Genomic DNA, 23,167 nt, shown 5'->3' with positions numbered 1-23,167 from the left:
AAACGTAAAATACAAGTAAGGTCTGTAGTTAATAGCATTGTACCAATGTCAATTTCCTGGTTTTGAAAATATACTTCAGTTATCAAAGATGTTATTTGGGAAAGCTGGGTGGATGTTATACACAAACTACACTATTTTTGGAACTTCTTGTGAATCTTGAATTCTTTATAAAGTTTTTAAAAATTGTGAACGAGTAGTTACTTAATTTGCGTCACCTCAAATTTGTCTAACAAAGCCCAAACAAATCATAAACTTGGAGCAGAAAGAATATAGAAATCACCAGCCCAGTGGTTCTCAAATCCAAGGAATATCAGAATTCCCTAAGGCATCTGCTAGATTACAAACACTGGAACTTTTGGGAAACAATTTTTGCAGTATTTCAAGAGATCTGTCTTTGACAAGCTGTCAGGCCGTCCTTATGCAGTTATCTCTTGCTTTCCTCACTAATGGGGGGTAGGGTGTGGGAGGTGGGTGGCGGGAGAATCAGGAAGCTACTAATCTTACCCAGCCACCTATCTTATAAATCAGAAGTCCGAAAAAGGTAGTTCTTAATTATTGTTGAAATAATTTGTTCAAGTACTCAGCATAGTTGAAATCAGGATGATTGTCTTCTAAATGAAACTGTTCCTGTAGGGCACCCACCCAATTGCAAACAATAAACACTGCCCTACAGGTAGCTACTTAACGCATAAGTTTACGGTGGGTGTTTAGTAAGAGTGTTTTGTGTTTTTTGAAGGGAAGAGAGGTAGTATAAGATGATTAACAAATTTTCTGTGTTTACATGGAAATGTATAAATACTGCAGTTAGTGATATTCTTTTAAAAAATATAAAAAGATGCTCAAGGTCACTATCAGAGAAATGCACATTAAAACCACAATGAGATATCACCTCACACCTGTCAGAATGGCTATCATCAATAAATCAAAGAACAACAAGTGTTGGCAAGAATGTGGAGAAAAGGGAATTTTCATACACTGTTGGTGGGATTGCAAATTGGTACAGCCACTATGGAAAACAGTCTGGAGGTTTCTCAAAAAATTAAAAATGGATATACCTTTTGACCCAGCAATTGTACTTCAGGATATTTATCCAAAGAAAACCAAAACAATAATTTGTAAAGATTTATACACCCCTATGTTCATGGCAGCACAATTTACAATAGCCAAGATATGGGAAAAAACCTAAATGCCCATCAACAGATGATTGGATAAAGATGTACACATGTACACACTCTCTCTCTCTCTCTCTCTCTCTCTCTCCTCTCTCTCTCTCTCTCTCTCTCTCCTCTCACACACACACACACACACACACAAAACAGAATATTACTCAGCCATTAAAAATGAAATCTTACCATTCACAATGACATGAATGGTCTAGGTTATATGCTGAGTGAAATAAGAAAGATAAATACCATATGATTTCATTATATGTGGAATCTAAAAAACAAAAAGAACAAACTAATCAAAAACAGACTTACAAATATAGAAGACAATCTAATAATGGCCAGAGGGGAGGGGAGTTGAGAGGCTTGAAGAATGGGGTAAAGGGGTAAAGAAGTATAAATTAGTAGTTGATAGATCGTCACGGGGATGGGGAGCACGGCATAGGGAATGCAGTCGGCAGTAATGTAATGGCTAGGTGTAGAGCCAGAGGAGAGAAAGAACAATCAGGGAGATTGTTTCATAAACTATATAAATGTCTAACCAATGTGGTGTATACTTGAAGATAATAAAATTTTTAAAAAAATTAAAAATATAAAACTATCAGGGAAATACACAATGCCTCTATTATATGGGCTTTTTTCCTTTTATTTTTTGATAATAGCTAAGAGACACTTCTAATTTGAGAGCTATGCACGTTTGAATGTATATCTTTGTATATGTGAATTTGCTGTGTTTCATTGTAAGAAAATGTCTGGTAGCAGGATTTGGTCATAATGATCATGCTGTGGATAACATTCCCGGAGTCACTTCAAGGTTGTCAAAGTATCTAAAGTTTTCTTATTGGCTTTGCGGGAAGTCACTAAAAAAGGCCAATATCGTAAATTACCATATTGCAATACAATTTTCACTAACAGCTACTTGTATAATCTTTATTTTAAGCTATAAAATATGTTTAAATGGATAATTCAAGAATTAACTCACAATTTTTATGGCACTGTAGTTAGGAGACTGTCTCCGCAGGTTGTACTGAGCATATTTAGTTTCTAGCACAATTTCTGTTCGGATTATTTGGTAAAGTGAAGGAAGATAAATAGAAGTGGTTATTAAACCTAATTGTCACAGTAATGTCACTACAGAAATTCTAGAGCAAAGGATTAAAACATTTAATAATTGTTTTTCAGCATAAATTGTCTCATGGGGAAAATAATTTTTAAAGTGACACATTTGAAGGGACCTGTGAGTGACAGATAATCATTTTCCAAATTTGCACACACACACACACTCTCCACCTCATTCAGACTGTCACTGAAACCTTTAATATGTGGTGTGTATCTTTAAAAATGAGGGAGCCATTCACACATAGCCTGCAGAACCTCAGCCAGACACGATGAGTGCAATTGAAATCCCCTCCTTTAACACGCTCTGCTTCCCTGATGACTTGAAGCTTTCAAACAGCAACTGTGATGCCAGGCAGCCCCTCTCCCTCAGGAGGGAGAGGAGGAAATCATGGCCCCATCACCCCTTCAGATGTTCCAGTCAGAGAAGTACCAGCTCCCTCAGCGGGTCCTTACCAGTGATCTGCTTGATTATTTGTGGTAATGTGATTATTGACATGAATTGTGTTCTCTAATCTATTCACAGTATGGGAGATTTTGTTTAAGTCTAGCTTTCTAACACTTTTGCCACTGAGGTTAATTAGAAATAGAACAAGAAGTCATATTACTTGGCTGAGTTAAACGTGTAGGACATACTGAGTATACCCACATTTTCAAAGAAGTTTAGATGCTACTATATTATAATGTTTCCGTACCTCCCAGCTAATGTTTAAGTGTGTATAATAGTGGGCAAAATAAGCCACATTTTAAATAATTTTTCACTTCAAGAACAGCTGAGAACACCTGAGAGAAATGTTATTTGTTGAAACATGTTCTGTCCATTAACACCTACTTTAGAAAGAGTGATATGAAAGTTATGTCATATCTTTTCTCTCCAACAGTTTTGTGAACTTATTTATCCAGCTGATAGTAAGATTTTTATGTATTTGTTTGTTTGTTTGATGGTGATATTGGTTAACAAAATCCAATAAGTTCCTATAGTAAGATTTTTAAATATATACATATATAGTTAGACAGCTTCAGGTCTTCTGTTTTGCATGTGTTTCCAAGTAAGTTTGATCACTCCCCCTCTCCTTACGTTTCCAGTAGGTTCCCAGAATTTTCCTAGGCTTGTGATTCTAGTATGCAATAGTTGATTTTATTCATTCTGTATTTTATGTTTATAATTAAGTAGTTTTTGTCCTGGCAATACCCCTCTTTCTCTTGCACATGATTTGTGTGTGTGTGTGTGTGTGTGTGTGTGTGTGTGTAATGGAAGAAAGCCATTCTGAATGAGATTTATCAACCAGGATTCTTAATCTAAGATATGTCCCATAGATTTTGGAGAGTCTAGGATCCTTCTGAAACTATGCAGAATTTTCTCACACATGCGCGCGCGCACACACACACACATACACACACACAGTATGCTCCTCAACTTATGATGAGGTTACATCCTGGTACACTCATCGTAAGTTGAAAATACCATAAGTCAAAAATGCATTTACTATACCTAACCTACCAAACATCAGAGCTCAGCTTAGCTTACTTTAAATGTCCTCAGAACACTTACATTAGCCTACAGTTGGGCAACTCTCTTGAGTTTCATCTCAAGTGTAATTGCTTTCTTTTCCCACAAAGCAGGAGATGCAGAAGGGCATTTTGTAGACATGATGGGATGCAAAAACACAAAACACGATATCCAAAAACGCTGGCAACACAGTACACTGTAGAATATTGTTTGTTCTCCCTCGTGATGGCGTGGCTGACTGGAAGCTCCACCCTCCCAGGCAACCTCTCCTATGAGTTTGATGTGTGTCCTTGTATACCATTTTTTATGTTTTTACATACATACTATTAAAAATGTGTGGCATCAGTGTATTTTGATACAGTGTTTTAGGCTGTATGCATAATTAGCACCTAGTTTTTTCTGTTTTAACTCAACTATCTATTTATGAGAATTGCCTATTTTGATACATGAAGATTAAATTCATTCCTCTTAATTGCTATATAGAACCACATTTTATTTAGCCAGTTCCCTATTAATAAGCAGAAAAGGCCTGGGTATTCTCTCTCTCTGAACCTATTGAAGGGCAGAGCTGAGGAGACCACATCCCACTCTGCTGCTGATGTCAGGGGAAAGAAATCTTCTCAAAGGACGGAGTGGGTACAGTTCCCAAAGAGGAAAGCAGGTCCAGTCCCTGTCACCTGCTGAAAGAGACCATGGCAGCTTCTTTCAGGCTCAGCGATCACCCACATATACAAATGCTCCACAAAAATTTGTTGAGTACTACCAGTGCCAGACACCATGCTAAACCCTGAAGATCTGGCACGCACGTGTAAATAATAATGCACCAAAGACTGTAGATACACCGAACTATGATTTCCCATTACCCTATCAGGGCATGCTTCGTTAAATTACTGCCTCATGGTTACAATTAACAGTGATTTGGGGTATTTGAAAAGCTTCAAAATAACCCTAGAATCATCAAGCAGCCATAGGCTTGATTTATTCTCACATAAAGTTAATTTGCATGAATGAATACATGTGAGTTTCCAGTTTCGTTTTGTTTTTTTAATAATTTACAAAATGAGAATGGGTGATCTCTAAAATCACTTTCAGCTCTAATGTTCTAGATAGAACACAGGATACTCGCAATAGGGCTCGATCACCACTAGATGCCGCTATTGGCAACACAAAAGTGAATAAAAGCAAGGGCTTTACATTACATAATTGCTTGAAAGAACACTACCAAATTCAAGAATAAAAATGTGAAAGCACTTTTGCAGACAAGCTCTATAAGAATCTAGAGGGGTAGCTGTGGGGGCCTGTGTGCACATTAAAGTAGCCTAGTGCTATGGGCACAATATAGTTAACTATTTCCTATACTCTTCTAGAACAACCTTCAGCCATGGACTGGTGAGCAAGAACACAGAATCGGAGGGTCTCAGACTTTGGAAGGGAGCTTATTTGTTCATTAGTTTTCAAATCTCTGATTATTCTCTGGAGTTAGGAATACACTTCCATCACAACCTAGCACACACACATATCCATAGATATGGATACATGTATGTAATGTAGTTGAAACCAAAGATTCACAAAATAATACCCTCATTACGTGCAATCCACTTTTCTTCTATGTATTTGTGAAACAATAGAAAAATATATATGTTGGTCTCTGCACCCCCACCACCACTGTTCCTGGCACAAAGCTTCTAAAATCCTTGTAATTTCCTAGGTGATAAGAGCAGGAGAAGTATCTTTTGTTTTACTCTTTACTCTTTGACCTGTTTCTGACACAGATCTCCTAAATCCTTTGGAATTTCCTGGGTGATAGGAGTGTCTTTTGTTCTAATTATCAGGCTCTTGGCGGGCTCCTCAATAGCTTCAGAATGGGGGCTAGTCACCAGAAAGACCAAGCCCTGATTAGAAACATGGTATTTTCAGCCCCATATACCATCTTCCTGGAAGGAGAGAAAGAATAGAAGTGGAGTAAATGATCAATCATGCCTATGTGAGGAAGCCTCCGTAAAAATCCCTAAAGCACAGGATTCAGAGAGCTACCAGGTTGGTGAACACATCTACGTGTTGGGAGGGTGATGAAACCCAACTCTATGGGGACAGAAGCTCCTGCACTTGGGACCCTTCTGGACCTCGCCCTATGTATCTACCTGGCTATTTATAATATCCTTTATTATATAATAAACTGGTAAACATAAGTGTTTCCCTGAGTACTGTGAGCCATTCTAGCAAATTACTAAATCCATGGAGAGGGTCATGGGAACCCTGATTTACAGCTGGTCGGTTAAAAATACAGTTGCTAACCTGAGACTTGTGATTGGTGTCTTAAGTGGAGGCAGTCTAACTATCCAGGTAAATAATGTCAGAACTGACAGAATTGAATTATATAGTAAGACACCCAGCTAGCTGGTGTTACAGAATTGTTAGTGTACAAAACCCACACATCTGGTGTCGGAAGTGCTGTGAGTGTGGTAGTATTATGAAATATAGAAGAAACACAGGGAGGGTTTTTCCCAGACATATTCTATTTCATAAAAAAAAAAAATACTGGACTGGTTATCAACCAATAAATTGATTTTACCTGATATAATATACTTCCTTCCACTTAATACATTAAGAAACAGAGGCTCAGAGAAGTGCAGGGACTTACCCCAGATAAAACAGCAAGCCAGGACTCAGGCTTTTTAGGACACTGGCAGGTTTTGTTTCAGAAGGCTCTAGGCAAAAATCGAAAAGTGTCCTTGGCATACTCCCAGCCCTTTCTGCACTTCTGAACCTTCTACAACCTATGGGCTAGTATCTGCTGGTGGTGAGGGGGACCTGACAAAAAGTGTGTGTGATTAGTTATATGCAGCAGTCACTTAAAGATTTCAGGTTCTTTCTAAAATGCAAATGATCACTTTAACTCCTTTACTTGAATGCCCTCAGTGGCTCCTCGTGGTTTTCAGGCCAAACACAAATTTTTCAGTGTGACAATCAAGGCTCCTCCAGACCTGGCCCCAGTTCTACTAGCCAGCTTCACTCTTCACTACTTCCCCATGTGCACCTTCGAGGCCTTTCCTCCATTCTCAACTTGGCTAAATAAAGTTTTTCATGACTCTACTCACATTTCTCTTCTGAAAACATTCCCTTGTGCTTGTCATAGCACAATCTTCCTTTTGTGTGTCTTCTTCACTGGGCTGTGGCATTTTTATGAGCTAGGTTCCCATCTTTTTGTTTGCTATCCCAGCACCCAGCCTAGGGTGCAGTACATAAGAGGAACACGCTAAGTATCTGCTGAAATGAATATTTACATATTCTTACTCTCAAATATTTATCAAAAAAAAACCACCCCAGCTCATTGGAATATTGGCTCTCTGAATTATGCAAAGAGCTAGTTTTGACAATGCAGATCTCTATTTCCTAATATCTTGAATGTATTAATAAAAACTATACCAATCTTGGGAGAAGTGGATGCCATAACCCAGTTTCGATTTTTTTTCTCTTTATTTTAATACATTTTTGTTGAAGGAGTGGTTAGTCTTGTATTTTTAACCTTCAGCTTGTAGGCTAGTACCTGATGATCAATATACAGACTCTGGCCTTTCAAAGAACTGGTCCACCCACTTGAATCCCCAGAGCGAGCCTTCTCTGGGTCACTTGTGAGGGGCAAACAGCAACTCTTATTTACATGCCACCTTGGAACATACCAAAAAAAGCGGGGCAGGGGGTGGGGATCATCACCTTAAGTTACTTATTATCCATAATTGAGGAAGGAAAGAAATCAGAGTGAAAGGGAGAAAATTAAAGGCTAATAAGACTGAGTCCGGTGCGTAACGGAAGGAGAGGTCAACCAGCGGGGACTGTGGTGTCAGTGATGACTCTGCGAAAGAGTAAATCACATAAACTAGGTTGAAACTTGGTAGAGGAACGGGGAAGAAAGTGTTTCCAGGTGGGAACCAGCATGAGCATAGGTCAGATAAGGATGTGGGCAGAGAAGACTTGCCTGACCAGAAATGAGGTGGGGAGGATTAGGTGTGCTGGCGCCCAGACAGGAGCAGGGGCCAATGACCCATCATCCCCCTTACTCCACGCATCGCCGTGCTGGTTACGAAGCACATCCAGATCTACTTACCATTTTGATCTCTAGACCTTTGTTAGGTGAGTGGGATAGATATTGTAGGCTTTTTAAAAATAGAAATGGCAAAGACTGAAGGAGATTTAAAAAATTAGCCCAAGTCAAGCAGCATCTAACCAGACTCACGATTTATTTCTCAAGTTTGCAGACCTAAGCATTGCACTGGGCCTCCCTCACAAGTCACATAGCTAAATTTCCTCATTTCGCAAACAAGAAAACTGAAGACCAAACAAGGTGAAGCAATTTTTCCAAGGTCACATAAAAAACAGAGTTTAGGAGATTGGCTGGTAGCAGCTTTAATCAGCCTTATTTCTGACTGAAGGGGCTTTTTCTTGTATTAGCTAGAGAGGAAACCCAGAGGAAAAATCCTCATATTCCAGAGGAAAAACTGTTACTTTGACAAAACAAAAATTTTTTTCTAATGTTTTCTAACTGTTAGGATAACAGTCTGTTACATAACTGTACTTTCAAAAATGAAAATTTTTATCAACCAAAAATTACAAGCTTTTTAAGTGAACAACATTCTGAAAAGAAACAGAGCTGCCTGAAGAGAGGGATCTATCTGGGGAGGAAGGTCTCCACCACCTACGGGAGCGCTTCAGAAATTTTTCTGCCACTGATGAATTTTCAGGTCATCGATCAGAGAAAAATAATAATATTTTTAACTTTAAACAAAACTAAACACTGGCCCCAAACTGATAAACTACTATCATCTCAGAATCTGTTAGGAAAGATAACTAATATTTCTAGACAAGCACATAATCCAGATGACACATTATTTTATATATATAATTTTTTTTAAACCCCAGAAATGACATGGCTTGAGAAATGACTTGCTGAGAAATCTGTATTTACATTAGGAAGAGTAGGGGGAAAAAATCCCTTGCAGAACTTGGAAAGATGTTAAGTGGTAAATACCAAAATGCCCACCAAGCATGTATAAGCAGCCTCTCATCCCAGCATGAATATGTGCAACTCAGCATTTTAAAATTTACTTTTAGCTTTTCCAGCAGTTTGAATTAACCCTTCTCTACTTATGCTCCCTCTGTGAAAGTTCAGCCCTTAACCTACAGCGAATCCTCTTTGATTCACCAGCAGACAATTCCCTCACCCTAACGGCTTACTCCAGAACAAATGCCTCCTGGACGTCCTTTTACTGTCCATAAGTCTCCGGCCAATGCCCAGACAAATGTTAGGAGTCAGTCCAGCTTGCCAGAGCTATCCACAAATTGGAAAAGGCTTGTTGGGAGATCAAAACAATACAAATAAATGCCACACTAAAGGCACTTCCAGACCAGAGGTTCCCCAGGAGTGTGTGCATCGGAATCACCCCAGAGAAGCTGTTTCAGAAGGCGGGGCTCAGCATTTGTACTTGTAAAAGATCCTCAGGTGATTTTAAAGTGCATCCCTCACCGACAGGCACTAATCTAGATGCTCTAAAGAGCCAGTTACATTTTTCTCTTAGTTTCAGCCCCTAGCAAGTTAAAATGAAAATCAAAACAAACAATCCTAAAACCAAAAATGTTTCCAGATTAGGTTCATCTTACTAACTTATTGGTTGGTAAACTTATTGACAGACTGGGTGAATAACAATCAAATATCAGAAAGGTGAGAATTTAATGAATATTTAATGTATAATACTTTACAATATTTTCTCATGTATTAATGATCTCACATGGTTCTCATAGCAGCTCCATTGAGGTAGCTTGTTATTCTCATGTTAAATATAAAGAAGACAAGTCTCAGAAACATGCAAGAATGACCTGGAAATGCCCTAGTGATGTCAGCATTTCTATTCTTGAGTTACATTTATTTTTTGCTATTTACATTGATTTGTGTCTTTGAGGTGTTTCTTTGAAACATACGGTATATCAGTTGCTGCAGACATTTGCTTCTGAGGGGAAAAAAATCCATGTCAAAATCTTGGTGAGCTGAAAACTCACGGACTGGTCCTGTTAAAGTCAGGGTCAGCCATGTAAACTTTCAGAGTTCTTCATGCTGCAATATCTAAGCTCTTTGACTCAATAGAAGAATCTGAAGAACAAGAACAAAACAAAAGCCAAGAGAATAAATGAAGGTTAACTGGAGCAGGAAAGACTTATTTCAAGAATATCAATTCTATAATAAACCATACTCTTCTGTAGTTGTGTGAGTGTTACTTATAGCAAAGTAAAATGCTTCCTATATGATTGGTGCTGGTTGCTGGGAAAACTAAAAAGACAAGTCAGCAGTCAGCCTATTAAACATGAAAGCAAACAATATATGGTGGGGCCAGCTGGGACAATGTATCTACGTGCAACAGAGACTCCAGGATCTTTGTAACAGCAAAACATTCAATCCACGCTTTCCTTTTTACCTTGTTGATCGACATTTCATTCATCCTGAGAGGCTGCTCTGGCATAGCTCAGGGGTAGATTCAGCCCAACAACTGGCCCTACAATGCTCAGCCAAGATGTGATGTAGTTGACATTCCTGGGAAACAAGTGAAAATATAGGCAATTCTACTGTTTCCATTGTAGTTTGGACAAATGGTAGAAAATCAGTTACCGACAATAAAAGAAACGAGGCTTTCCTCAGAGATGTGTGCCCACGGCTTGGAATCCCAGCATTTCCAAATGTCAGCGTTATCGCTTGACAAGGACTCATGCTCCAAAAAAACCGTGAGGATCCCTCACGGAGGTATTTGGAGGCAATGAGACTCCTGCATCCCCCAATAATTACAATTTTACACTCATAATTTACAGCATTTGCTAGGGTAGTAGAGTACAGTGATTAAGAGCATGGCTCTGAGGCAAAATGGCTGGTTTTTCAATTTTCAAATCCCAGTTCCACCCCCTTAACTAGCTGTGTGACCTTGGCCGAATCATTTAACCCCTCTGTGCTTTAGCTTCCTCCTTTGTAAACTGGATAAAAGAATAAAATTTAGCTCAGAGGCCATTATGAAAAAAAACCCAATGCATTAATATATCTAAAATAGAACAGCACCTAGCACACAGTAAAAATCAATAAATGTTAGTCATTATTATTATTACAAAGAATATTTCTTTTTTAGCTCAGCTTTCAGAGTCACATAAAAAGATTTATACTTTTAAAATAAGAGTCAAAGCCAATGTATCTTGATGGTGTTTCTTACCTATTGATTTTCCGAGCATTCTTTAACACAGGAGTCATGAATTCATTCGTCTTGCAGGGATGAAGTACAAAAAAGGGTCGCCCAAGTATCGGGTGCTCCTGTAGGAATCAGAGTTCATTTGGGATTATCCCTGTGAGTTACTTTGAAATAGTTAAAATGCAAAATCTGGTTTACTCCTTTAAAATAATGGTTTGTTTTAAATTGTAAGTTATTAAATTAGGATATAGATAGATTTCAATTATGAAATATAATTCATAATCTAAACATGAGAAGTTTCTAAGAAGGAGTTATGTATTGATAAAGTAGTACAATCAATTATGGGAGGTCACATGGCTTTGCTTACACAATACAAACTGTAGACAAATTTTATCAGTTCCTTCTAACTCTGTCAGCTAGAGCTTCTCTCTGGTTTTTAATTATTCTTCAGTTTTTCCTCAAAGACATCTGTGAAGCCCAAGAGCCTATCTGAACAATGTTATTTCATTCCTTTGTTAGTGGTAAGGGGACAAAAATCATCTGCACTTTCTTTACATAAATTTTGTCAACGTATTAATTGCTTCAGGCCTAAATGCATTCAGTGCCAATAGGCACATGGGTAGAATGAGGGTCTGGGAGAAGAACTGCTTACATTAAGTCGTCTACTTCTGTCTGGCTCTCTTTCAGAGTTTCTCTGTTTATTTGTTTCTCTCCTTCTGTCTCTCCCAAGCTTATAGGGCTGTTTCTATAAGTTAAAAGCCCATATGGTGGAATTGCACTGCCTTTATAACAGAATGACTGGACATAAGATATAGGTCAGACTGCTGCCAGGTTAGGGATGTGGACATCATTTGGCAAGCAATGGGGAGCCCTCGAAGGTTACTTTGTAGTGAGCGACCTATGCACAAATTCTACCAACATGAAAACATTTACTGATGATAAATTTATTGAGCATTTACATTGTGTATTAACCATTATGCCACAGACCACAAATTCAAATACTGCTATGGAATGAATATTTGTGTCTTGCCAAATTCATATGTTGAAATCCTAATGTCCAGTGTGTTTGTATTAGGAGGTGGGGCTTTTGGGAGGTGATTAGGTCATGAGGGTGGAACACTAAGGACCTTATAAAAGAGGCTCCATATGGTATTTGTCTTTCTCTGTCTGACTTATTTCACTTAGCATAATACCCTCTAGGTCCATCCATATTGTCGCAAACGGCAATATTCCATTATTTTTTATGGTCAAGTAATATTCCATTATATGTCTATATAATGGAATCCAGATTATATATACATATAAAAAGCTGCTTTATCCATTCATCTATCGATGAACACCTAGGTTGCTTACATATCTTAACTATTGTAAATAATGCTGCAATGAACATAAAGGTGTGATTTCATGTATATGTGGAAAAAAATAAAACAAAACAAAACAAAATAGGAATAGATTCATAGATAGAGAGAACAAACCAGTGGTTGCCAGAGGCAGGAAGGGAATGGATGAGGAAGGTAAAGAGGTACAAAATTTCGGTTATAAAATAAATAAGTCAAGGAAATTTAATGTACAGCACAGGGAAAATAGTCAATAATAGTGTAATAACTTTGTACAGTGACAGATGGTTACTAGACTGACTGTGATAAGTGTCAAATCACCATGCTGTACACCTGAAACTAATATGATATTGTATGTCAACTATTATAAATAATATATTTTTAAAAAGAGGCTCCAGAGAGTAAGCCTGCCCCATCCCACCATGCGAAGACACAGTGAGAAGAAGCCTGTGCCCCAGAAAAGAGCTGTCACGAGAAAGGGCTGGTACCCTGATCTGGAGACTTCCAGCCTCCGGAACTGTGAGAAATAAATTTCTGTTGTTTATAAAGTACCCAACCGATGGTATTTTGTTATAGCAGCTGAAAGAGATTAAAACAAATACCTACAAAGACCGTGCAGGTGGCCTCGAGGAACAAAGCCAGTAAAATACACCAGCAGGTGACAGAGACTGTAGGGGAGGGAGAGTGTGCTCAGCTGAGGCTGTGCCTGCCATTCTGCTCCAGCTAATTGTGACATGTGAGGATGCAGGTTCAGTGTGCCAGGTCTTCCCATTTGTCAAAATAACCTAAAATCCAGATTTTCCTGTAAAATCTCCTAAATTTAAATGTTGGCACTTTTTTTTTTAACATAATGTGGGCCAAATACAATAAGCCCGTAGGCTGGATTTGGACTAGAGGCTGCCTAGCTGCTTCTCCTGGCTTCTTCTACTCTTCAGCCAGTACAGGAGAAGCTGAACTCAGAGCTATCTATGGGAAGAATTATGTGTGGTTGGCCCTGCTTCTTCCGCCCGCCAATCCCAAAACAGTCATGCCTGCATGCGTGTGCACATACCTACTCACAAGAAATGGAAGGGATAGTTCCTCTTGTACTAGAGACATTGGGTATGGAGATTTGGGTGTTTTATGTGTGGTGAGGGTTGAGTTATTCACTGGGTGTGGGTTGGTGTATCTCTCCCAAGTGCTACTTCCACATGTCTCTGCCCAGTGGCCTGATTCTTACAGCAGAGCCTGAGCTCCCTCACTCCAGCTCTCTGCCCACCTCTCATTCCCATCCCTAACCAGACCCTGGCCGGGGTCACAGCCCAGATGTGTTATGCCTATAGTGAATCCTCCTGTCCAAATTGATTCTGGCTTCCCTTACTTGCCTTAAAGTAATATTTATTAATTCAACACACATCTGTTGGCCATCTTTTATGTCTCTTTCAGGAACAGTTTTAGATACAGTTATAAAGATGAAGTCCTTGATCCCATGGAACTTACATTCCAATGCAAGAGACAGCCAATAAACACATAAAACAAATAAATAATCAAGATAATCTAGATAATAATGAGTGTTGTGAATGAAATAAAATAGGGTAATATGATTCTGGAGGGACTGTAGTGATGTTTAGATTTGGGGAAAGGGAAGGCCTTATAGAAGTGATCTTTAAATAGAGATCAGAATGATAAGGAAAGAATCTGTCATGCAGAGGTCTAATGCTGGTGTCGGAGGCAGAAAACAGTAAAGGAAAATGAGCATAGGAAATACAAAAGGATTTTAAGATTATCCTAAACTAAAATAATTACTATTTGGAGGGTTGGGATTTCAAAAGCCAAATTTAGTCTAAATTTTTTTGGATTACTTTAGTAGTAACCAATATAAGGAATGAAGAGCTATAACCAAATCTTAGTGAAGAGAAGACATGTCGCCTTCTTTAATAACATGAAACCTAGACCTCCAAGGATGGAATTAGATGGAAACACCCCTAATGGGGAACATCAACTCAACTATTCAGCCTCCTCACCTCTCCAAGACTCGCTCTCCTTTCGGCATTCCTTGAAGATTCCTATGGCCACTTTTGCTCTCCTGGGGAAATTCCCCCAGCTTTAGACACTCAAACCTAAGCCCATACCTGAGGTAGAAGGGACTTTTCAAACAAGATTCTCCTAAAAGCCTAGGGATACTGAAAGCGTAATAAACACACGAAGCATCAGGGCTCTTAAAGATCCAAATGTTACAATACTGAAATTAATTCAGAAACAAATTAATGAAAAATAATTTAGAATTTAAATTAAAATAAAAACTCGGGCACTTAAAAGCACCAGTAATCTACAACATTTTAACATTCATTTCTCCTCAAACAATACAAAAAACAGTCATAGCAGCATTTAAGGTTATGTTCTAATAAAACAGAATGCATGGCAATGCACACGTGAAACATCTTTTTTAAATAAGAGACTTTCATGCCATAGAAGAGCTTTCATTTTTATTTTATTTTATTTTTACGCCTACAGCAGCTGGTCTTCCTAGGCGGTCTTCCATCTAAGTACTAACCAAGCCCGACCCTCCTTAGCTTCTGAGATCAGGTGGGACTGGGCGTGTTCAGGGAGAAGAGCTTTTAGAATAGCTGGACATTTCTTTAATGCAGGTTTGTCTACCTTAAAAAAGAAAACTTAAACATTTTTTACCCTTTACTATACTGAGAACGTATATCTCTGTAATTAGACAGACTATCTTAAAATGAATGACTGTCTTTACAAATCAAAAGTTTAAATTGGATTTTAAAATAAAAATTATATTGTTTTGGAAAGATGCTTTTGGTTTTAAAAAGTGAAGCAAGAAATAGGAATTATGGTGTATAATCTAAGGCATATTTTATATAATTTCTTAAGGAAAGTTTTATAAATAGATAACAATAGAAGTGGACTTCCAGCTATAGCAGAATGTAGAGGTCAGCAAATATTCTCCCTGAAAAACAAGTATAAAACTGAAAAAAACTGCCCAAAAAACCCAAACCATTTCTGGATTGTAAAAATCAACCAAAGGCAAATAAAAATTTTGAAAAGTGTTTAATTCATAAAAAGCTGCTAGAAGTTCACATTAGACACAGAGAGAGTCCGCAGCCTTCTGGCCTAAAAATACCCCCATGTCACCATTTACCTTCACCTGCTCCATCAACAGGTAAGTTTTACCAGAGAGAAGCTGGCTGTGAGGAGTGGCTGTGTTGCCAGTAGGGCTGACTTGATTTCCAACAGATAGTGAAAACTACTGCCCAGTGACATTGGCAACATAAACAGCAAAATTTGTACTAGATAAAAAGAAAAAACCACAGCTCTGCTAGACAGATGTTGCACTGCCAGTTGAGGCAAGCAGATGACCAGTCAGAAGTTTAAAGGGGAGATCCTGGAGATAAGACAGTTGTAGAAGGACTAGGTAAGTTCTCTAGGCATCTCTGACTGATGGAGAGCTACACCATGTTCAGGGGAGAAATGAGAAGACCTGATAGAAAGTAAAAGCCGATACTAACTTGAATGTTAACTGAATTCTAACTGAATGTTAACTGAATCGGCAAAGGAGGGAAGACTTATGGGCTTTAGGTATTTAAGGATAACCTCTGTTCAATCATTGGCTAACCAGCAAGCCATGCAGATATAGCTGGATGACCCCAAAGAAGCCAGACTAAAACATGAAAATAAGAATGAAAAATAAAACAGCAAAGACATCAATGGACATACTTACAAAGAGGCAAATTCTACAGATAAAGCCTAGGAAAGTTACTAAAACAAACAAACAAACAAGCAAAGAAAAACAATAGCAACAACAACAATAACAAAAAGACAGCTCTTAGGGAAAAATATTGGAATCCATAATTGCTACAATACATTATCTAATGTGTCCAGCTTTCAAAGAAATTTTGATATGCAAAGAAACAAAAAAGTGTGATACATACTAGGGAAAAAAAGCCATTAATAAAAATGGACTCAATGTGGGCCCAGATACTGGATTTACAAAGAATTCAAAGCAGCTGTTATAAATATGTTTGAAAAGCTAAAGAAAACTGTTTAAATAGTTAAAAGGGAAAATTTATGACAATGACTCTGCAAATAGGTAATCAAGAAATACTAACGATGAAAAGAATCAAATGGAAATTCTTGAAACGAATTGAAAAGCACAACACAGAAATAAAAAATTCACTAGATGGGTTCAGTAGATAGGAGATGGCAATAAAAAGAATTAGTGGACTTCAAGACATATTGACCTGTGGGACAATACCAAGTGTCCCAGCATACTCGTAATTGGAGTCTGGGAGGAGAGGAGAGGGAGGAAAGGGGCAGGTAAAACATCTGAAGAAATACGGTCTGAAAACTTCTAAACTTTGATTTAAAAAAAAAAAAATTAATCTACAGATACAAGTTGCTCAACAAACCTTAAGTTGAAACACAAAGAAATCCACCTTTAGACACATTAGCCAGAGACAAAAAGAAAATCTTAAAAGCAGCAAGAGAGAGAAGGCTCATCACATAAAGAAGAATAATACAATAATGGCTGGCTTCTCATCAGTCTAGACAGCAGCAGAAGAACATATTCAAAATTCTTGTGGAAAAAAACCTAGAGTTGTCAACCAAGAATTCTACATCCAGCAAAATTAGTCTTCAAAAAATGAAGGTAGTATAAATATATGCCCAGGGAAACGGACTGTGAGAATTCCTTGCTACTAACCTGCCTTATAAGATTACTAAAGAAAGTCCTTCAGGCAATAATACCAGAGGGTAACTCAGTCCACAGGTGATAATAAAAAGCATTATAAATGGTAAATACAAAAGACAAGTTAAGTATTTTTTCTTCTCTTAATTAGTTTAATAGAGATAAGATTATATAAGCAAAAGTTGTAATACTACAGTGTTTGGTTTGTAACATATATAGATGTAACATACATGACAATAATAGCACAAAAGAAGGGGGAAATAGAAATATATCGAACAAAGCTGCTATATTTTAGCTAAATTAAGTCAGTATTAACTTGCGTTCCTATAGTTAGAATGTTAGTAAGGTTGTTATTTTTGAGAGCATTTAGAACCCAAAAGCTCCGTTTTATTGTTAAATAAATCCTTTAAGTATGTTGTTCATCAAAACCACTTTTTCTAGCAATGTGTCAAAGGCGGCCATAATTTATTACATGGTTAAATTGTATGCAGTCAACACTCAATGATTTCTCAAATCAGCTTCTTTTAGTTGTGGCAAATTAACCAAATCATTAATTACTTTTTACATACAGATGAAAAATTATTTAAAAAATACTCAAAATAAATCCTTGTTTCCAAATATATAAGACTACTAAATACAGGTCTTGAGTTATTAAGACTATAATAATGGTTATACAATGTAGAAAAATAGAAACAAAACAGTTAAGACATCAATGGCCATACTTACAGGGAGGCAAATTTTAAAAAGTATTTTGTTTTCCCTGGTACAGTTAGAATTTGTTTACTCCTTCATTCATTCATTTACCAAATATCACATCTTTCTGTCTTATAATCTGATAATGATTTAACCTTTACTAAAGGCAATGAATCTGTAATTTTAAAATGTGGTTAATCTTATGGACATGTTAGTGCTGCAGTAGAGACAGAATTAGCTTTGCAACCTGAGCCAATACTACTTTTTTCAGTCACTTTCAATCAGCTGATCCTGCAAGCCAAACAATTTGTATTCAAAGTAAGGTAGAAATTTTAAAATAATTTGAAGCATTTGATCAATGTAGACAGTCAATCTGGATAATATTCTCCAAAAGCCATTTTTCTGCAATGGAAATTTGTTAAGGCTTATGTTATCGAGAAAGATTATCTGTATTTTCTACTTTCTCCTTCAGACAGCCAGAATCAGAGATGAAAGCTATCTTTAGTTAGTTTAGGAATTATGAGTTCAAAAAAATCTAAAGTCCTACACCTTATTTGTTTAACATACCATTTTCAGAAATGGAAGAACATCAAAACTGTCAGAATCTTTTTAGTGACATTTCTTAGATCAATTCAGAAGGTAAATTTGTGTGAAAGTGCTACCATCTGCTGTCAGTACTAATGAACTGATGCAAATCTGCACTGAGAAAAATGTCAGTGTGGAAATACACGCAGCCAATGAACTGTGTTAGGCTTACAACTCAATAAACACTTCTACTGGAACAAAGTTCTGCTAAATTGTTTTCCATGAAAATAGAAACGACGGGTCAGATTTCTATCTCTGTAACTCCAGAGGAGTTATATAGGCACATTCTCTCATGAAATTTAATTTAGCAATGGTTAAATGTGTCATAAAATAAGTCTGACATGAATGCTGTGAATTGTTTCCAGAACTATTAGATACGACTAACACAAGGAAATGATAATGCCGTACCTTTATTCTTACATCTAATAAATATGATGAGTTACTTGGTTCATTTCTTAATATTCTTGGCTCTCCAGGAGAGCACCAATATAAGTTCACGTACTAAGTTTTCATCCAGTTTCATATTCCAGACTGATCAAGTTTGCCTTCCACTCTGGGCGCATTCCTTAGAAATAGAGAAGGGTCTCGCCTCATCGTGCCCCTCCCCGCCAAGCTATTATTTAAATGCATGGAAGTATATCAAGATAGAGAATAAAGCTTTAATACGAAGTGATCATACTTATCTGAGTACACTTTCTGCCAAAAGAAAAAAAGGACTTTTATCTGAAATTAGCATAGCCGCACCAGCTTTCTATTTACTTTACACATTTAAAAAAATATATATATATTTGCCTTTCAATCTTTTCATATCCTTATGTTTAAGGTATTTCCCATTAAAAAAAAAAACAGAAGAATTTTTTAAAAAGAAATCCACCTTTATAAACTGTCTCTTAAATGAAGTGTTTAGTTCATTTATAGGCTTTCTGATTACTAATATAATTTGACTTCATTTCTTCCATCTTACTTTAAACTCTTTTACTCGTTCTATTTTTAATGTTTTCTTCTTTTGGTTCCCTTTTTTCTTCCTCTGTTGCTTTCTTTTGGATTGACTGAGTATAGGCTCAAACTTTTTTCTTTCACTGCTTTTTCTCTTTTAATTAGTTTGAAATACATGCTGTATTTGGAAACTTTTAGTAGTTATCCTACAATTTTTAATTAAATGTTTTGCTTAATAAAATCTACAGTTAGTCAATATTTTTACCTTTTTCCTAAACACTTCAGGTGCTTTAGGATGTTTAACTCTGATTACCTCTCCCTGATTTGTATGCTATTGGTGTCCAGGATTTCAATTGTATCTTTTGTTTTTTAACCCGATAAACTAGATATTATTAGTGTTTTGTGACTCAATGTTTGCTGAGACTTACTCATAGTTTACTATTCTTTTTGCTTACCATATTTTTTCTATATCTCAGATATTTATTCTGGGATCATTTTCTTTTGTTGAAATATGTTCTTTGGAATACCCCTTGGGAAGGTCTATAACTAGTAAATGGTCCCATACTGTGAATGCTTTATCTTGCCCTCGTTTTTGAAAAACAGGTTTTTGCAGGTTAAAAATTTTTAGGTTACAAGTATTTTCTCTCAGCACTTTGATTATATTCTATTTATTTATTTGTTTGTTTGTTTGTTTGTTTATTGGTCTTCCATTTTTGTGTGTGTGTGGAAGTCAACTATCAGTCTAATTGTCATTTCTTTTTAAGATCTGTTTTACTATAATGCATCTAGGTGTAGATTTCTTTTCATTTATCCTGTTTGGGACTCATTGGGCTTCCTGAATTAAATATCAGTAGCCTTTCAACCATCCGGGAAAATTCTCAGTATCAGCTATTTGAACACCGGCTCTTCTTCATTCTCTCTAGTTTTATCTTCTAGAAGTTCTAGTAGACATGTGATTGCTCTCTCTCCCTTGTATCTTTTATCTTGTTAAATTGACCATCTTTTCTTCAAATTTTGCTAAAATGTGTATAATTTCTTCAAATTCTCCTTTTAATATATCGATGCTCTCTTTATATTTATCTGCTTTTTAGTCTAGGCCTTCTAATTATACATTTTCCTTTCTAAAAGTTCTAGCTGATTATTTCTTAAATTTACCTGACCATTTTTATAGTCTCTTTTTCCTGTATCATACTCTCAGTATTTTCTTCCATTTTTAAAAGTATATTTGACAAATTTATTTTATATTTTGCACTGAAAAATTTCGATATAGAAATTTAAGGGTCTGATAATACAGTTTCCTGTTTCTGCTGGCCCTCGTTCTTAATGGATTGTTATGAATTCTGTACTCTTATTATGAACTAATAGTAGGACTATTAATATAGTAATTCTTTGAGGCCTAGGGTTAAAAGTGCATCCCTCCAGAGAAGTTTATGTATGCTTCCTTCTAGTGCCTAGGAGGGCAGAAGGGAAAAGAGGGATTCCAACTCCATACTCACATGAGGGTAGACTTGTGTTTGGGAGTTTTCTGGGATATTTTTCTTTCTCTTTTTATATGTTCTATACAGAGTAAAGCTGAGAGAGTCAAATGGGGAAGAGAGAGAAAAAACAGAGAGAGAATGATGGGGAGTGCTATTTTAGGTAAATTGGCAAGGGAAGGCCTCTGGGCAGAGGTATCATTTGAGTAGAAAGCTGACCAAGTGAGGAGCAAGCCATGTAATTCTTTGGGAAAGGAATCTTTTGGCTTAGGAATGACAAATGCAAAGTCCCTAAGACCCTCATGACGGAATGTGCTTGGAGCGTTCAAAGAAGAACAAGAAGATCAGTGTGGTCAGGTAAAATGAAGGGGAATAGTGTCAGAAGTTAGAATGGAGAGCTAACCAAGAGGCAAGATCATGTAGAGCCTTGTAAGGCATGGAAAAGATGTGGGATTTTATTCTGAGTGTGATGGGAAGACTTTGTAGGATTCTGAAAAAAGAAGTGACATATTCTGATTTACATTTTTAAAATATTACTCTTTCTCGATAGTGCAGAAGGGCAAGAGGGGCAACAGGAAGAGCAGCTAGGAGGCACTGCAGCATCCCAGACAAGATATGATGGAGGCTTATACTAGGTGGTAGTGTAGGTGGGGGAGAATGGTCAGGTTTGGGATTTATTTTGAAAGTAGAGCCAACAAGACTTGCTAAGGAGTCTGATATACTGTGTAAGAAAAAGGAAAGCACCAGGGATAACTCCAAGGTGAAATGTCTGTTCATCTTTTCTTGACGAGTCCTCTATTGGGATTTTATAGGGGTTTTCTCATTATTTTACATTAGCTCTTTAGTGCTTTCTGCAGATACCGATGCTTTTCATTCATTCGACCATCACTGTGAACCACGCACTAAGTCAAACATTAGTAATATATTGGCAAATAAACAGATAACCTCTGCTCTCATAAAAGTTGCTGAAATATTAAAAATATTTTTATTTCAAGGTTTTTATTTGTATTTAAATTTGTTCATGATGATTTAGATGTGGAATACAATATTAGATAGTTAAACCTGCACTTCCTCTTCTTATTTCTGTTATCACTTTTATGTTTTAAAAATCCTATTCTGAATTAGAATACTAGATATTTACCTATATTTATGAACAGTTTATCATTGAACCACTTGCTGTTCCCCCAAATGCACTGCTTTTTCTTACCTGAGATCTTTGCACATGTGGTTCTCTCTGCCTGGAACAACCTCCCATCCTCCCTCATCTACTAACGCCCATTTCTCCCCGAAAGATCTCAGCTTCCTTTTACCCAACCCTGCTTCAGGTGCCCTCCCTCTGAGCTCCTACTGCACCCCACGCTTAAGGCTCATGCTTAATTCCACACTGTTCTATAGGTAATTGATTCCAAGAGTCTTCCTTTATCATACTGTAATTCCTTCAGGACAGAGGAAGTATTCTGATCACTATTTTAGTCTCAGCAACCAGGACAGTGCCTTTCATCTAGTAGGCACTCAATAAATATTTGTGGAATTACTGCATAGACAAAGACTTCCTACTGTGCCAAAGTAAATTGTTACCCAGACATGCAGCCTGTTCCATAAAGGAAAATATTTGTGCAGAAAGCACCACGGCCCCCTATGTCACTGTGTGGACATGAAAGGGACAGAAACATTCTTTCTCTTTGTCATAAAACCAGGGACATCACCTCATGTACATTTACAGGAGTCCCCAGATAAGAACTTCGGTATCTATTTTCTCAAATATTTCTTCTTAATTGTATCTAAGAGCAAAGGAGAGGGTTTGAAAAGATGGTTAGAAATAACTCTCCACATAAAAACTATGTCAACTATGCAATATATTCTAAATCTATTCGTTTTCACATAAAAAAATCTTATCTTTTATTACCACTGAAAAAACTGATGCACCCACATGCATATTTTAATTTTCTAAATTAGCCTACCCTCTGCCACACCACAGTATCCCTCTGAGAGATGTTATCCAGACTAAGAAGCAAGTCAAATACTACTAAAATATATAATATACTCATGCCTTTCTACTTAACTCACTCTTTTATCACTTAATGTGCTTTTTATGCATGCATGCATCCATCCATCCATGCATCCATTCATTTATTCAACAAATATTATGGAGCAAGTTCTATATGCCAGATACTGTTCTAGCACTAGAGATATAAGCATACTCAAGAGTGAAGCAAAATCTGCTCTTACAGAGTTGACATTTCAGTTTTAGGTACCAGAAAGATATAATACAATATCCCATTATCTCAGCTCCTGAGGTTTACAGTCCAGTTGTACCCCCAGCACTAAAAGTCCTGGGTTGCATCTCTAGGAGAGAGAGTTCCAAATGTCAAATAGGTTTGTCACCACTCATTTCCCGTCCCTTAGGATTTCCAAATAGAAGGAAGCAGCTCCCTCAGGAGAACAGCAATT

General features: G+C 37.1%; 1 protein-coding gene across 8 annotated transcripts in view; it reads right to left on the bottom strand.

The window, feature by feature from the left end:
• Positions 1 to 8,010: 8,010 nt before the first annotated feature.
• Positions 8,011 to 23,167, bottom strand: part of ATG10 (autophagy related 10) — a 199,866-nt gene continuing 184,709 nt past the window's right edge. For all 8 annotated transcript variants that reach the window (XM_039874984.1, XM_039874980.1, XM_039874976.1 and 5 more), the window contains 3 exons: positions 11,031 to 11,128; positions 10,254 to 10,369; positions 8,011 to 9,931 (listed from right to left, as the gene is read on the bottom strand). In XM_039874984.1, coding sequence (XP_039730918.1) covers positions 10,270 to 10,369; positions 11,031 to 11,128 — 198 coding nt within the window. In that variant the 3' untranslated portion in view covers positions 8,011 to 9,931; positions 10,254 to 10,269. The remainder of the gene's footprint in view (positions 9,932 to 10,253; positions 10,370 to 11,030; positions 11,129 to 23,167) is intronic.

This window comes from Pteropus medius, unplaced genomic scaffold, assembly GCF_902729225.1.
Source record: "Pteropus medius unplaced genomic scaffold, Ma_sr-lr_union100, whole genome shotgun sequence".
Classification (NCBI taxonomy): domain Eukaryota; kingdom Metazoa; phylum Chordata; class Mammalia; order Chiroptera; family Pteropodidae; genus Pteropus; species Pteropus medius.
The sequence above is the reverse complement of the archived record's forward strand: the minus strand, read 5'-3'. Positions and strand labels throughout refer to the sequence as shown.